The following is a 14,124-nucleotide window of genomic DNA, read 5'->3' on the forward strand; positions in this document are numbered from 1 at the left end:
ATGTTCAGAAAAATCAAACACGTTTTCATTGGGACAGCTTCAAAGCATTTGTAACTGCCGTCGTCCACCTGTTATTTGAATTTTCTCTTTGATAACTTGCTCTAATTCACCGCAGAAGTCAAGTCAACGTAATCAAATGACGTCAGTACCGCTGCTGTTGTGATTTTTTGTTCAAAGAAAAAAATATTTGCTAATTAATGAGTTAATTAAGGAACAAACAAAAATAAACACACGCGCTCCAGGAGACGAATAGCCTTGCCGTTGGCATGGCAACTGCTTTAATTGTGTTTATCGATCCCCGGACACGCCCCTGCATTCCTGCGCGGTGACGTCACCGCTCCGCCAGGCTGTGTTGATCTCGCTGACCCTTCAGCGCTTCAGGCACCTCGTATTATATTCATGGATTTAACCTTCCTCTGACCGCACCGAACACAATGAACAGCCAGGAGAACCGGACTGGCGTGCAAAACAGAGCCAGCAAGTACCGGGACAGCCGAGCGAAGAGGAAATCAGCGAGGAGCAGCTCACTACTACTATTATTATTATTATTATTATTATTATTATTATTATTATTATTATTATTATTATTATTATTATTATTATTCCCACCAATGGACCTGTGCTAGCTGTGTGCAACTATTCAGCAACAGTAACGGGAAAGCAGAAAGGAAGTTACTTCACAAGAAAGAAAGAAAGAAAGAAAGAAAGAGACACACAGACACACACACACGCACAGACACACACAGAGACACACAGACACACACACACGCACAGACACACACACAGACACACACAGACACACACACACGCACAGACACACACAGAGACACACAGACACACACACACACGCACAGACACACACACAGACACACACACACACGCACACACACACGCACACACACACAGACACACGCACACACACACACACACACACAGACACACACACAGACACACGCACACACACACGCACACACACACACACACAGACACACACACAGACACACGCACACACACACACACACACAGACACACGCACAGACACACACACACGCACAGACACACGCACAGACACACAAACACACGCACTCTCACACACGCACATTCACACACACACACGCACGTACACACTCTCACACACAGACACACACACACACGCACGTACACACTCTCACGCGCGCACACACACACACACACACTCTCACTCTCACGCACACACACACACACACACACTCTCACTCTCACACACACACTCACACACACACACAGCGCTCTGCTTTTCCCATGCATACACCATTACAATGCACTATTGTTTTTTACCTTTACTAAGGCTTGAAGTATGTGAACAGAAACTCCTCTCCTGACTCACTGACCAGAATAAACAGCCGCGGCCAGCTATGCACGTGTGTGACGCTAGAGGGCGCTGTTTGACAAGAACGCTGGAATTGCACAGTCATGGGTTTTTATTGCAGTAGCCTCTTGAATATTCTAAAGCTTAGATCAGGAAACAATGCGTTTGATGAGGAGCTGGATAATTGACCTCAATTAGCAATACCTCCCCCCCCAGCAGGGGTCAGTGTTGCGCTCCCCGTTCCACTTCACTTTGCTCTCGCCTTGGTAGAACCCGCGCCGCCGATCCCGCTGTGACTCCCAGGTCCTGGATGCGTTCCCGGCTGGCATGTCCGCTCGGAGGAGCTGTCAGGAGTCGGGTTACCTGAGTCAAAGGATTAATCATCTCTGTTCACAAGGGAGCGCATTATCAAGCAGCAAGACAGGATAGTGCAGTTAGGATAGGTTTTTTTTTTTTTTTTTTTTAATAATCAGACAAGAATTCATTTTCGTTTCTTTTTTTTTAACAGAACTGTTTCTCAGGTGCCCCCGTTTCAAATTCTCTCTCCATCAAAGCAATGCCTCTGCAGTTACTCAATTTGTCATTAGGGGTCAGCCTTGAGCCTACCTCCCAGTTCCTCAGCTCTAACCACTAGACCCCACTGCCTCCCTCCCAGTCCCTCAGCTCTAACCACTAGACCCCACTGCCTCCCTCCCAGTCCCTCAGCTCTAACCACTAGACCCCACTGCCTCCCTCCCAGTCTCTCAGCTCTAACCACTAGACCCCACTGCCTCCCTCCCAGTCCCTCAGCTCTAACCACTAGACCCCACTGCCTCCCTCCCAGTCCCTCAGCTCTAACCACTAGACCCCACTGCCTCCCTCCCAGTCCCTCAGCTCTAACCACTAGACCCCACTGCCTCCCTCCCAGTCCCTCAGCTCTAACCACTAGACCCCACTGCCTCCCTCCCAGTCCCTCAGCTCTAACCACTAGACCCCACTGCCTCCCTCCCAGTCCCTCAGCTCTAACCACTAGACCCCACTGCCTCTCTCCCAGTCCCTCAGCTCTAACCACTAGACCCCATTGCCTCCCTCCCAGTCCCTCAGCTATTGTGGCGATGACATCGTTACAGAGAGGTGGGGGGGGGCGATGACATCGTTACAGAGAGGCGGGGGGGGGGGGGCGATGACATCGTTACAGAGAGGCGGTGAAGTGAACAAAATAATTAAACGGGCTGGCTGAGAGATGGAGAGACAGCTTAACTCTTGAACCGAGGAGCGCAGTAATCTAATCCCCTCTGAGACTTCAGTGAGTTGTTTTCTTCTCCTGTTCAGGACTCATGTGAAATCCTCCTTGTTCCTTGATGATCTGTCTCTGTCTGTCTGCTCTCCAGCTACCAGGTGAAACGAAGTTTACTGACACTTCAAAGGAAGCCTTTGTAAGAAAGCGGAAGTTTTTTTGGTTTTTTTTTGTGACTTTCTTTCTAAACCCTGTCTGTCATACCCTCCCCCCCTCCCTCTGTCCCTCCCTCTGTCCCTCCCTCTGTCACACCCTCCCCCCTCCCTCCCTCTGTCACACCCTCCCCCCCTCCCTCCCTCCCTCTGTCACACCCTCCCCCCTCCCTCCCTCCCTCCCTCCCTCCCTCTCTCTGCAGAAACTTGATCAGGTGAATGTGTTTCCCATGGCTGCCCAGGCTATGACGAGATTGTACAGAGCTCTGTGGTGAGACCGGGCTCCTAATCTCGGGGTCAACTCCGGTCCCACCGCGTGAAGATCATCAGCGTGAAGATCATTCAGGAAGGGTATAGTGAGCACACTGGGGTCCCATTCTACCAGCCTCACCCCATTGTAGTGCTATTGAAGATCATTCAGGAAGGGTATAGTGAGCACACTGGGGTCCCATTCTACCAGCCTCACCCCATTGTAGTGCTATTGAAGATCATTCAGGAAGGGTATAGTGAGCACACTGGGGTCCCATTCTACCAGCCTCACCCCATTGTAGTGCTATTGAAGATCATTCAGGAAGGGTATAGTGAGCACACTGGGGTCCCATTCTACCAGCCTCACCCCATTGTAGTGCTATTGAAGATCATTCAGGAAGGGTATAGTGAGCACACTGGGGTCCCATTCTACCAGCCTCACCCCATTGTAGTGCTATTGAAGATCATTCAGGAAGGGTATAGCGAGCACACTGGGGTCCCATTCTACCAGCCTCACCCCATTGTAGTGCTATTGAAGATCATTCAGGAAGGGTATAGCGAGCACACTGGGGTCCCATTCTACCAGCCTCACCCCATTGTAGTGCTATTGAAGATCATTCAGGAAGGGTATAGCGAGCACACTGGGGTCCCATTCTACCAGCCTCACCCCATTGTAGTGCTATTGAAGATCATTCAGGAAGGGTATAGTGAGCACACTGGGGTCCCATTCTACCAGCCTCACCCCATTGTAGTGCTATTGAAGATCATTCAGGAAGGGTATAGTGAGCACACTGGGGTCCCATTCTACCAGCCTCACCCCATTGTAGTGCTATTGAAGATCATTCAGGAAGGGTATAGTGAGCACACTGGGGTCCCATTCTACCAGCCTCACCCCATTGTAGTGCTATTGAAGATCATTCAGGAAGGGTATAGCGAGCACACTGGGGTCCCATTCTACCAGCCTCACCCCATTGTAGTGCTATTGAAGATCATTCAGGAAGGGTATAGTGAGCACACTGGGGTCCCATTCTACCAGCCTCACCCCATTGTAGTGCTATTGAAGATCATTCAGGAAGGGTATAGTGAGCACACTGGGGTCCCATTCTACCAGCCTCACCCCATTGTAGTGCTATTGAAGATCATTCAGGAAGGGTATAGTGAGCACACTGGGGTCCCATTCTACCAGCCTCACCCCATTGTAGCTGCCGTATACTATTGCTGCCATTGCCCCTCAGTGTAGTACAGAGCCATTGCATTGCGGTGCCCCTGCCTGCATCGTTCAGGAAAGGCAATGACTCCCTTCTGAGTGAGCCTGTGAAGTTGGTTTTGTAATAAAATAATTGCATTGAGATTCAAAGTCTCGTATCTCAATGATTTGCAAAGTACTGGCCTCCTGTCTCCAGTCCGGCTGCCTGTCCCGCTGTGAGAGGGCGTCCCCGGAGCCAAGCTACTGGAATGCAGGTTTGAGAGAGAGGGAGAGAGAGAGAGGGAGAGAAAGAGAGATGAGAGAGTCAGAGGAGAGAGAGAGATAAGAGAGGGAGAGAGAGTCACAGTGAAGAGGGAGAGTCCAGCGCTCGGTGTGTACCCCTCTCAGTGAAAGCCACGGGCTGTAATAAATTCCTCCTGTCTCTTGTTGTCAGGGGCCCCCGCCCTGGGAAAAGGGAGTGTGTGGGGGGGGGGGCCTCGCTGCTCCTGTCTGTTAAAATATAATGCAGGGGGGCGGAGGGGGGTCGAGACGGTTGAATGAACAGCAAACAAAGAGGCAGGAACAGCCGTCCCTCATCTACTCACAGTAAAGAAAAGTGGGGGAATGAGTGACTGCTGCTAACTGTGTGTGTGTGTGTTTGTGTGTGTGTGTGTGTGTGCGAGTGTGAGTGTTTGTGTGTGTGTTTGAGTGTGTGTGTGTGAGTGTGTGTGTTTGTGTGTTCAGACTCCACGGGAAAAGAAAACATTTTCTTGTACCACTTTGTCCTGAGAGAAAGCGGATGTCTTGTTGCGCTCCAGTGGTCAGGAGATTGAGAGGGAGGCAGCGTGGTCTAGCGGTTAGAGCTGAGGGACTGGGAGGTGCGGAGGGAGGGGAGCCTGTGCTTTTGATCTGGCTGTCCAGTCGCGCCCCTGACCCTGTCCTTCACCGCGGGCGGGATTATAATGAGATGGAAGCCGCGCTAACGAGCATTGCTCACTTTAACGAGGCATGGTCCAGCCAGACCAGACGAAACCCCGCTGGGTTTGTTGAAATCCATCTGAACCCGTGTTTCCCAGCCAGCCGCCAGCGCTCCCGCTAAACGCTAGAAATGCTGCGTGAAAAACGGACCCAGAACGGCAAAAAGCAGAACAGATTTTAAAACCTTTTTTCTTTGTTTGTTTCCAGCCGTCTGATTGCAAACACGGAGTTGGACGGGAAGCAAATATGTCATGAAAAGTAATTTTGTGGAGATGTAAACAAAACCAAACAGAACAAAATCTTAACAGATGTCTTAACAGGAAAGACTTTGCCAAGATGAAACTGATCTGATGACTCACAGGTTCGTGTGTCTGTTTCTCGCCGCTGCTTGCGTGTTTCTAGAAAACAATGCGGCAGATATCGAATACCGTGTGTGAGCACAAAACTACAGGAGACTTGAAATGCTTGGGGATGTGGCACAGGGTGGTCTGGTAAAGCATAGGGAAGCATTGTAAAGCACAGAGAGGTCTGGTAAAGCATAGGGAAGCATTGTAAAGCACAGAGAGGTCTGGTAAAGCATAGGGAAGCATTGTAAAGCACAGAGAGGTCTGGTAAAGCATAGGGAGGCATTGTAAAGCACAGAGAGGTCTGGTAAAGCATAGGGAAGCATTGTAAAGCACAGAGAGGTCTGGTAAAGCATAGGGAAGCATTGTAAAGCACAGAGAGGTCTGGTAAAGCATAGGGAAGCATTGTAAAGCACAGAGAGGTCTGGTAAAGCATAGGGAGGCATTGTAAAGCACAGAGAGGTCTGGTAAAGCATAGGGAAGCATTGTAAAGCACAGAGAGGTCTGGTAAAGCACAGGGAAGCATTGTAAAGCACAGAGAGGTCTGGTAAAGCATAGGGAAGCATTGTAAAGCACAGAGAGGTCTGGTAAAGCATAGGGAAGCATTGTAAAGCACAGAGAGGTCTGGTAAAGCATAGGGAGGCATTGTAAAGCACAGAGAGGTCTGGTAAAGCATAGGGAAGCATTGTAAAGCACAGAGAGGTCTGGTAAAGCATAGGGAAGCATTGTAAAGCACAGAGAGGTCTGGTAAAGCATATTAAAGGTAAACGTACCCTTATAAAAGTGTCCCACAGTAAAAGCACAGTGAAGTGCACTAAAGCACAGTCTCTCACCCACACAGTGATGGATTTGGGGTCTCTGCAGCTGCAGGCGCTGGAAGTCGGGGAGTGACAGGCCCTCGTTAAGGACGGGACGGCCCGTCTGAAAGGTGGAAGTGAGGAGGGAGGGGGGGGGGGGGTGAGCGTGGGTCCTCTCTCGCTCTCTCTGTCAGATTACCAGGGGGAGCTGCTGATTTACTGCTCAGTCAAGGGTTGTTTACTCTACCCAATTATTACTGCCACCCGCATTCCTACCTCCCTTTGTAGCCAGGAGCTCTCTCTCTCTCTCTCTCTCTCTCTCTCTCTCTCTCTCTCTCTCTCTCTCTCTTGAAATAAGTTCAACAGCAACATCTGAAGAATGTATGTGATAGTTTAAATTTATAATGAAGTTGTAATGTGTTAAACAGAAATGTAAAACCAGATGATGGGCCAGATGAAACTTGTACAAGGAACCCCCCCCCCCCCCCCCGTCTCTATAATGGTTGAGGTTTGGGGGGGGTGGGGGGTGTCCCTGATTTACAACTCAATAAGAACAGGAGACGACCTGTGTGATTTATGGGTTTCACTAGCACATCCGTTACTGACGGGAAAACACACACACACACACACACAGAGACACACGCACACACACACACACACACAGACACACACACACACACACACACGCACACAGACACACACACACAGAGACACACACACACACAGAGAGACACACACACACACACACACGCACAGACACACGCACAGACACTGTACAGTCATGCATGATCACATTAAGAAGGCTCACACTTCACTGTGAGTTTTGTTTCTAAGTAGACGTGCTGGCTGTTGTTTCTCAGGCAGGACAGCGCCCCCTGACTGACACGGCTGTCAGTGCAACGCTCAGCCCCGTGTGACATCCATCACTGAGGAAAGAACAGCAGGGCTGCCCGGCGCAGTGCGAGTGACGGCTGATTACTGACCTTCAGCAAGAGCCCCCCCTGCTCATCTGCAGCCCCCCCCCCCCCCCATGCTGTCCCCACGGTTATACTCACTTTCACTGTGAGAAGCTTTTATAATAATTCTCCAGAAACAATTCCCATGCACAACCCCCCCCCCCCCCCCTGCAAACAGATATGGGGAGGAGTCAGACTGAACAGCTTCCTATTGGATAATAAAGACAGCATGATGTCATCGAGTCAGACGTCTGCTTTATTTTTTCAGCAAACAGCAACGCCTGACGTTCACGTAAAAAAAAAAAAAAACAGCACAAGCAAAACTTACTAAAAAAACACAAAACACATTCTGTAAAATATTAACAAAATAAATATCAGTTAAAAAAAATGAAGCAATACTGGACGGGCTGACAAAGACACGGGATATATCCAGGAAACTTAAAAAAAAACACAGACAACAGCTAATAAACCAAGCAATAAAGACGTCTTCACTGGAATACACAAGAGCCTGCTACTCATATTATACTGCTGTTAGCACTGATAGCTTTTCATCTGAAGTGTTAAACACCCAGCATCAGCTGCGAGTACAGACTGCACTCAACTGTAACCCGGGTGTGTGTGTGTGCGTGTGTGTGTGTGCGTGTGCGTGTGCGTGTGCGTGTGTGTAGGGATGGATGGGATGGGAGGGATGGGTGTGTGTGTCGGGATGGGTGTGTGTGTGTGTGTGTGTAGGGATGGATGGGATGGGATGGATGGGTGTGTGTGTGTGTATGGATGATGTGGGATGGATGGGTGTGTGTAGGGATGGGTGGGATGGATGGGAGGAATAGGTGTGTGTGTAGGGATGGGTGGGAGGGATGGGTGTGTGTGTGTGTGTATGGATGATGTGGGATGGATGGGTGTGTGTAGGGATGGGTGGGATGGATGGGTGTGTGTAGGGATGGGTGGGATGGATGGGTGTGTGTGTGTAGGGATGGGATGGATGGGTGTGTGTGTGTGTGTGTAGGGATGATGTGGGATGGATGGGTGTGTGTAGGGATGGGTGGGATGGATGGGTGTGTGTAGGGATGGGTGGGATGGATGGGTGTGTGTGTGTGTAGGGATGGGATGGATGGGTGTGTGTGTGTGTGTGTAGGGATGATGTGGGAGGGATGGGTGTGTGTGTGTGTGTATGGATGATGTGGGATGGATGGGTGTGTGTAGGGATGGGTGGGATGGATGGGTGTGTGTAGGGATGGGTGGGATGGATGGGTGTGTGTGTGTGTAGGGATGGGATGGGATGGATGGGTGTGTGTGTGTGTGTGTGTGTAGGGATGATGTGGGATGGATGGGTGGATGGGAGGGATGGGTGTGTGTGTGTGTGTAGGGATGGGTGGGATGGATGGGTGTGTGTAGGGATGGATGGGTGGATGGGAGGGATGTGTGTGTGTATGGATGATGTGGGAGGGATGGGTGTGTGTGTAGGGATGGATGGGTGGATGGGAGGGATGGGTGTGTGTGTGTGTGTATGGATGATGTGGGAGGGATGGGTGTGTGTATGGATGGATGGATGATGTGGGAGGGATGGGTGTGTGTGTAGGGATGGGTGGGTGGATGGGAGGGATGGGTGTGTGTGTAGGGATGGGATGGATGGGTGTGTGTGTGTGTGTGTGTGGATGATGTGGGATGGATGGGTGGGTGGGAGGGATGGGTGTGTGTATGGATGATGTGGGAGGGATGGGTGTGTGTGTAGGGATGGATGGGTGGATGGGAGGGATGGGTGTGTGTGTGTGTAGGGATGATGTGGGAGGGATGGGTGTGTGTGTATGGATGGATGGATGATGTGGGAGGGATGGGTGTGTGTAGGGATGGATGGGTGGATGGGAGGGATGGGTGTGTATGGATGATGTGGGAGGGATGGGTGTTTCTGTGATAGAAGGGGGGGTAGCTGGTAGATCTTGCTGCTCCAGTTAGATTCAGATCCTAATGAAAGCGTTTCCTCATCGCTGTTGGTTTGTTTCTTTGCTTCCTCTCTCCTCACTCTCTCGTGTACACTCTGGTGCAGATCACATCGTCAGCTCTCATCGTCTGAAAATCACAAAGACACAAAATCAGGAAACGCACTCCAGCCCTTTCAATGACACTGCAAAGCTCACAGAGTTTCAACTACAGACAGGGGTCAGACGTTTGAGATCACTGCACCCCAAGCCTACTGACTAACTAGCCCTTAGCACAGTGAAAGCATAGCAAGGCACAGGGAAGCATTGTGAAGCACAGAGAGGTCTGGTAAAGCATAGGGAAGCATTGTAAAGCACAGAGAGGTGTGGTAAAGCATAGGGAAGCATTGTGAAGCACAGAGAGGTGTGGTAAAGCATAGGGAAGCATTGTAAAGCACAGAGAGATGTGGTAAAGCATAGGGAAGCATTGTAAAGCACAGAGAGGTCTGGTAAAGCATAGGGAAGCATTGTAAAGCACAGAGAGGTCTGGTAAAGCATAGGGAAGCATTGTAAAGCACAGAGAGGTGTGGTAAAGCATAGGGAAGCATTGTAAAGCACAGAGAGGTGTGGTAAAGCATAGGGAAGCATTGTAAAGCACAGAGAGGTGTGGTAAAGCATAGGGAAGCATTGTAAAGCACAGAGAGGTCTGGTAAAGCATAGGGAAGCATTGTAAAGCACAGAGAGGTGTGGTAAAGCATAGGGAAGCATTGTAAAGCACAGAGAGGTCTGGTAAAGCATAGGGAAGCATTGTAAAGCACAGAGAGGTGTGGTAAAGAGTAAACTGCAGAAACTCTTCCAGCAACAACAAAAAATCTGCTTCTGAAAAAGCCTCTTCAGGGGAAGGTTATCAGTGTCGCACCGGTTTCAATGCGCGCAACGCTAATAGGGCTCCCCGGTTCCTCACCAGTATGAGTTCCCCGTCGTTGGTTATCTCGCGGGTCCAGGAGGTGTGGGGCCCCTCCCCCTTCAGCAGGGTCTGTGCACAGTGGATTCGGGAGTCTGTGTCCCAGCAAGGGGAGCTCTGTGAGGGGAGACGGGGGGGCTGGTCAGTGTGGTCCAGTTAGACATTTATACAGAGCGGTCACAGCGTCTCACAGAGCTGCACTGGACAGAAGCATGCAGCATCAAGAAGCAGCAAAAACTAATTATACAATAATAATAATAATAATAATTACAAAATCTAAATAAAACAATGTAAGAAAATGGGAAGTGAATAAGGATGATGGATAGAATGCAAAATGACTCAAATAAGCACATACAATACTCATTGGTTGGGAGGCTGTGTGGTCCAGTGGTTAAAGAAAAGGGCTTGTAACCAGGAGGTCCCCGGTTCAAATCCCACCTCAGCCACTGACTCATTGTGTGACCCTGAGCAAGTCACTTAACCTCCTTGTGCTCCGTCTTTCGGGTGAGACGTAGTTGTAAGTGACTCTGCAGATGATGCATAGTTCACACACCCTAGTATAAAGGCGTCTGCTAAATAAACAAATAATAATAATAATAATAATAATAATAATAATAATAATAATTGGTTGAAGGAGGTTTTTAGCTGATGTATTTAGACAGGTACACAGGTGGGGGATTTAGACAGGTACACAGGTGGGGGATTTAGACAGGCTGTTTCACCCATTCCAGCTTGATTAGCCCCCTCCCCCCCTTCCACTTCCCCTTCGTACCCGGCAGGGTCTCCCGTCCACAGTCTGCTCGGTGAAGTCCTGCCCCACAGTGAAGCTGATCTCGGTGGTCCGCACCGTGGTGGAGGTCTTGATGTAGAACGACTCCCCGTCCTGCCGGATCTCCACCGCAGGCTTGGAGGCAGCGGCCACGGCGATCTTCCGCAGCATCACGTTCACCGCTGAGAGAGAGAGAGAGAGAGAGAGAGAGAGAGAGAGAGAGAGAGAGAGAGAGAGAGAGAGAGAGAGAGAGAGAGAGAGAGAGAGAGAGAGGTGAGATACACAATCACATTCACTGTGTCAGGACTGACCCACGATAGGAAGAGACACCGCTGCTATAGTTATCCTGTCCTGTTTGTGTGGCATAGTGTAAATATGTGAAACTGCAAAATGTACAGCGGGTAACACAAGGGGAGGCGTTGATCAAAATACCCCCCCTCAGAATAGCGCGTCTGTCTCTATGAACTGCTTGCCTGGTAAAACGCTGCGCTCCGATCCGATCCCTGCCTGCTCTCTGCCGCGGTCCGGGAGCAACCCTCGGATCACTTTACCAGGAGGTGTCCATTCCGCTCGCAACCCCATAATAAACACCCCCTAAAATAAACCACCGGCTATTTGAACTATCTGCTTCCAGCGTCCAAAGCATGGCGCGTTTAACAGACTGGAGCGCGTCCGCTGGTATTTCCTGCGTGCACCTGTAACGCTGCTGCACATGGGACCGGCTCTGGAGTCCCGGTGTTTGCTGCACGTGGGACCGGCTCTGGAGTCCCGGTGTTTGCTGCACGTGGGACCGGCTCTGGAGTCCCGGTGTTTGCTGCACGTGGAATCGGCTCTGGAGTCCCGGTGTTTGCTGCACGTGGGACCGGCTCTGGAGTCCCGGTGTTTGCTGCACGTGGAATCGGCTCTGGAGTCCCAGTGTTTGCTGCACGTGGAATCGGCTCTGGAATCCCAGTGTTTGCATTGCTGTGCTGGTGGCGACCCCGGGTTAAGTCTCGATACGCCGAGATGAAGGTGGAGAGCGATGAAATGCATTGAGCAGCGCCCCCGCCTCCCGCTCAAAACCAGTTCCGTTTGTACTGAACCGGACCCCCCACCCCCGAGTCGAGGAGTGCAGTGTGCAGGGAAGCGATCGGGCTGCCGCTTCTGCTTCTCAAACTGCTCTCAAAGGCAGCGACTTTACAGAAAATAAATAAATAAATACATCAATAATCCTCCTGTTGTCAATTTAATCGACATCAATTTTTTTTTCTAATTAATGTATATTGACACCGTTTGTTAAACATGCATTATTATTATTATTATTATTATTATTATTATTATTATTATTATTATTATTATTATTATTATTATTATTATATATTTTGCACGCTTCTAATGGAATCATTGTTGTAAACCCGGGAGAAGCTTCACAGCGAGTCCAGATGCTCTTGTCTGGGTCAGCGGCTGATGCATTGTATTGCAAACGAGGACAGCGATCAAACATCAATCGAGGAAACAGCTCTGCCTGTAGCGCCCATTACCACTGCAGCCAGGCGATTCAACCGCATCCTATCGGTACTGTAACGGCTACAAAAACACCCGCCTTCATTGAATGGCAAATGCGTGCATAGTGCAGAATGACAATACAGGGCCACTCGGCTTGACCCGATCAAACGGGGCGGCCGTGCCGACTGGAGCCGAGTGGGACTGCCGGGACCGCGTGAGCCTCTTAGAAAAGGTTCCTTTCACTGTCTTTGTGAAATCGCGTTGTGATTTAGCATCTTAACATAAAGCACCCATGTTTTATATACAAGCATTTACAGCGCTGTGCCAGAGTTAAGCATCGCATTATTCTACATGCATATCTCTGTGTGAATTGTCCCAGAACTTACGTTGTGTGTGTGTGTGTGTGTGTGTGCGTGTCAGTGTGTGTGTGTGCGGTGTGAGAGTGCTTGTGTGTGTGTGCGTGTGTGCGTGTGTGTGTGCGTGTGTGTGTATGTGTGTGTGTGTGTGCGTGTGTGTGTATGTGTATGTGTGTGTGTGCGTGTGTGTGTGTGTGTGCGTGTGTGGTGTCAGAGTGCGTGTGTGTGGTGTGCGTGTGCTTGTGTGTGTGTGCGTGTGCGTGTGTGTGCGTGTGTGTGTGCGTGTCAGTGTGTGTGTGTGTGTGTGTGTGCGTGTGTGTGTGCGTGTGTGTGTGTGTGTGTGCGTGTCAGTGTGTGTGTGTGTGAAGTCCAATATATTTTCCATGCAAACATAACACTAGACGTATTTGTTTTTATAATTGTCTGTGTTTTTGTACCACACGTTAACACAAAGGCGTTAGCAATCGTTAAACTTAGCTTTATACATTATATGATCATAATATATATTATTGCCATTCCTTTCAGCTATATGTTTTAATTTGCCTCTAAAATCCTTTTTTATTTTATTTTTTTACCCAATAGCCGTGTAAAATGCAGGCACTGTCTGTAACCCGCCGCTGAAATCACAGAGAGAGACTTACCGAGAGCTTTCAGCAACTCCTCGAAATTCAACGAGCTTTTCATTTTCCATGTGCCGGAGAAGTCGGGAATTTTGCGATCCATATCTGAAGTATTTATTGTGGAATGACAATACAGTAATATTACTAAAATATCTTATTATTATCGATTATATTGCGCTGTGATTTCGGGTAGCACTGTTGTTATTAATGATCTAATTGATTTTTCTACTGCGTTTGACAACGCGACTCCCTTTCCTCGGGTCAGTCTACCTCGCTTTCTTTATCTCTTATAATCCCGAGCCTCCAGCAATCGCTTTGATCGGATAGCAGAATGAATGAGATGTTTCAAATTCTGAGGGCTCTTTTTACTTCACCGGAGGCCCCTCCCACCGACCACGCCTCCTCAGATAACCACGCCCGGCGCTGATTGAAAGCAAGGCAACATACCGTCTCCTAACCCCGCCCCAGATAGAATGCAGAACTCATCCAGACCACGCCTTTCTCGCGTTGAGACCTTTCGAACCACGCCCCGCGTTCTAAGCACACCCCTCTTGGGTATCAGTGGGAGGGGCCACCGATAATCCGATCAATTTTTTTTTGTTTTTTTTTTCATCCGGGGATTGAACAATTAAATTTTCTTTCCGTCCGAAACAGCAGGCGGTGCCTTCCCTCGCCTGCGTAATCCTTCCTTTCTTTCTTTCTTTCTTTCTTTCTTCCTTTCTTTCTTT

General features: G+C 49.5%; 1 protein-coding gene across 2 annotated transcripts; it reads right to left on the reverse strand.

Annotated features, from left to right (window-relative positions):
* Positions 1-7,521: 7,521 nt before the first annotated feature.
* Positions 7,522-13,762, reverse strand: LOC131727249 (cellular retinoic acid-binding protein 2-like). 2 transcript variants are annotated; one of them, XM_059018789.1, is made up of 4 exons: positions 13,418-13,762; positions 10,939-11,117; positions 10,167-10,283; positions 7,522-9,353 (listed from the first exon to the last, which is right to left on the reverse strand). In XM_059018789.1, exons 1-4 carry the CDS (start codon positions 13,497-13,499, stop codon positions 9,303-9,305), a joined length of 429 nt encoding a protein of 142 aa, XP_058874772.1. In that variant the 5' UTR covers positions 13,500-13,762; the 3' UTR covers positions 7,522-9,302. The 2 variants fall into 2 exon arrangements, with proteins under 2 accessions (XP_058874772.1, XP_058874771.1); XM_059018788.1 differs by lacking the exon at positions 13,418-13,762 and adding an exon at positions 11,409-11,988.
* Positions 13,763-14,124: the final 362 nt, after the last annotated feature.

This window comes from Acipenser ruthenus, unplaced genomic scaffold (assembly GCF_902713425.1).
Source record: "Acipenser ruthenus unplaced genomic scaffold, fAciRut3.2 maternal haplotype, whole genome shotgun sequence".
Taxonomy (NCBI): Eukaryota; Metazoa; Chordata; class Actinopteri; order Acipenseriformes; family Acipenseridae; genus Acipenser; species Acipenser ruthenus.

Coding starts and splice junctions, on each gene's coding strand:
- LOC131727249 (XM_059018788.1), bottom strand. CDS start 11,517: ATGGGGTTGCGAGCGGAATGGACACCTCCTGGTAAAGTGATCCGAGGG. Junction 11,118..11,408: donor GGAGCGCAGCGTTTTACCAG/GCAAGCAGTTCA, acceptor TCTCTCTCTCAG/CGGTGAACGTGATGCTGCGG. Junction 9,354..10,166: donor ACGACGGGGAACTCATACTG/GTGAGGAACCGG, acceptor TGTGATTTTCAG/ACGATGAGAGCTGACGATGT.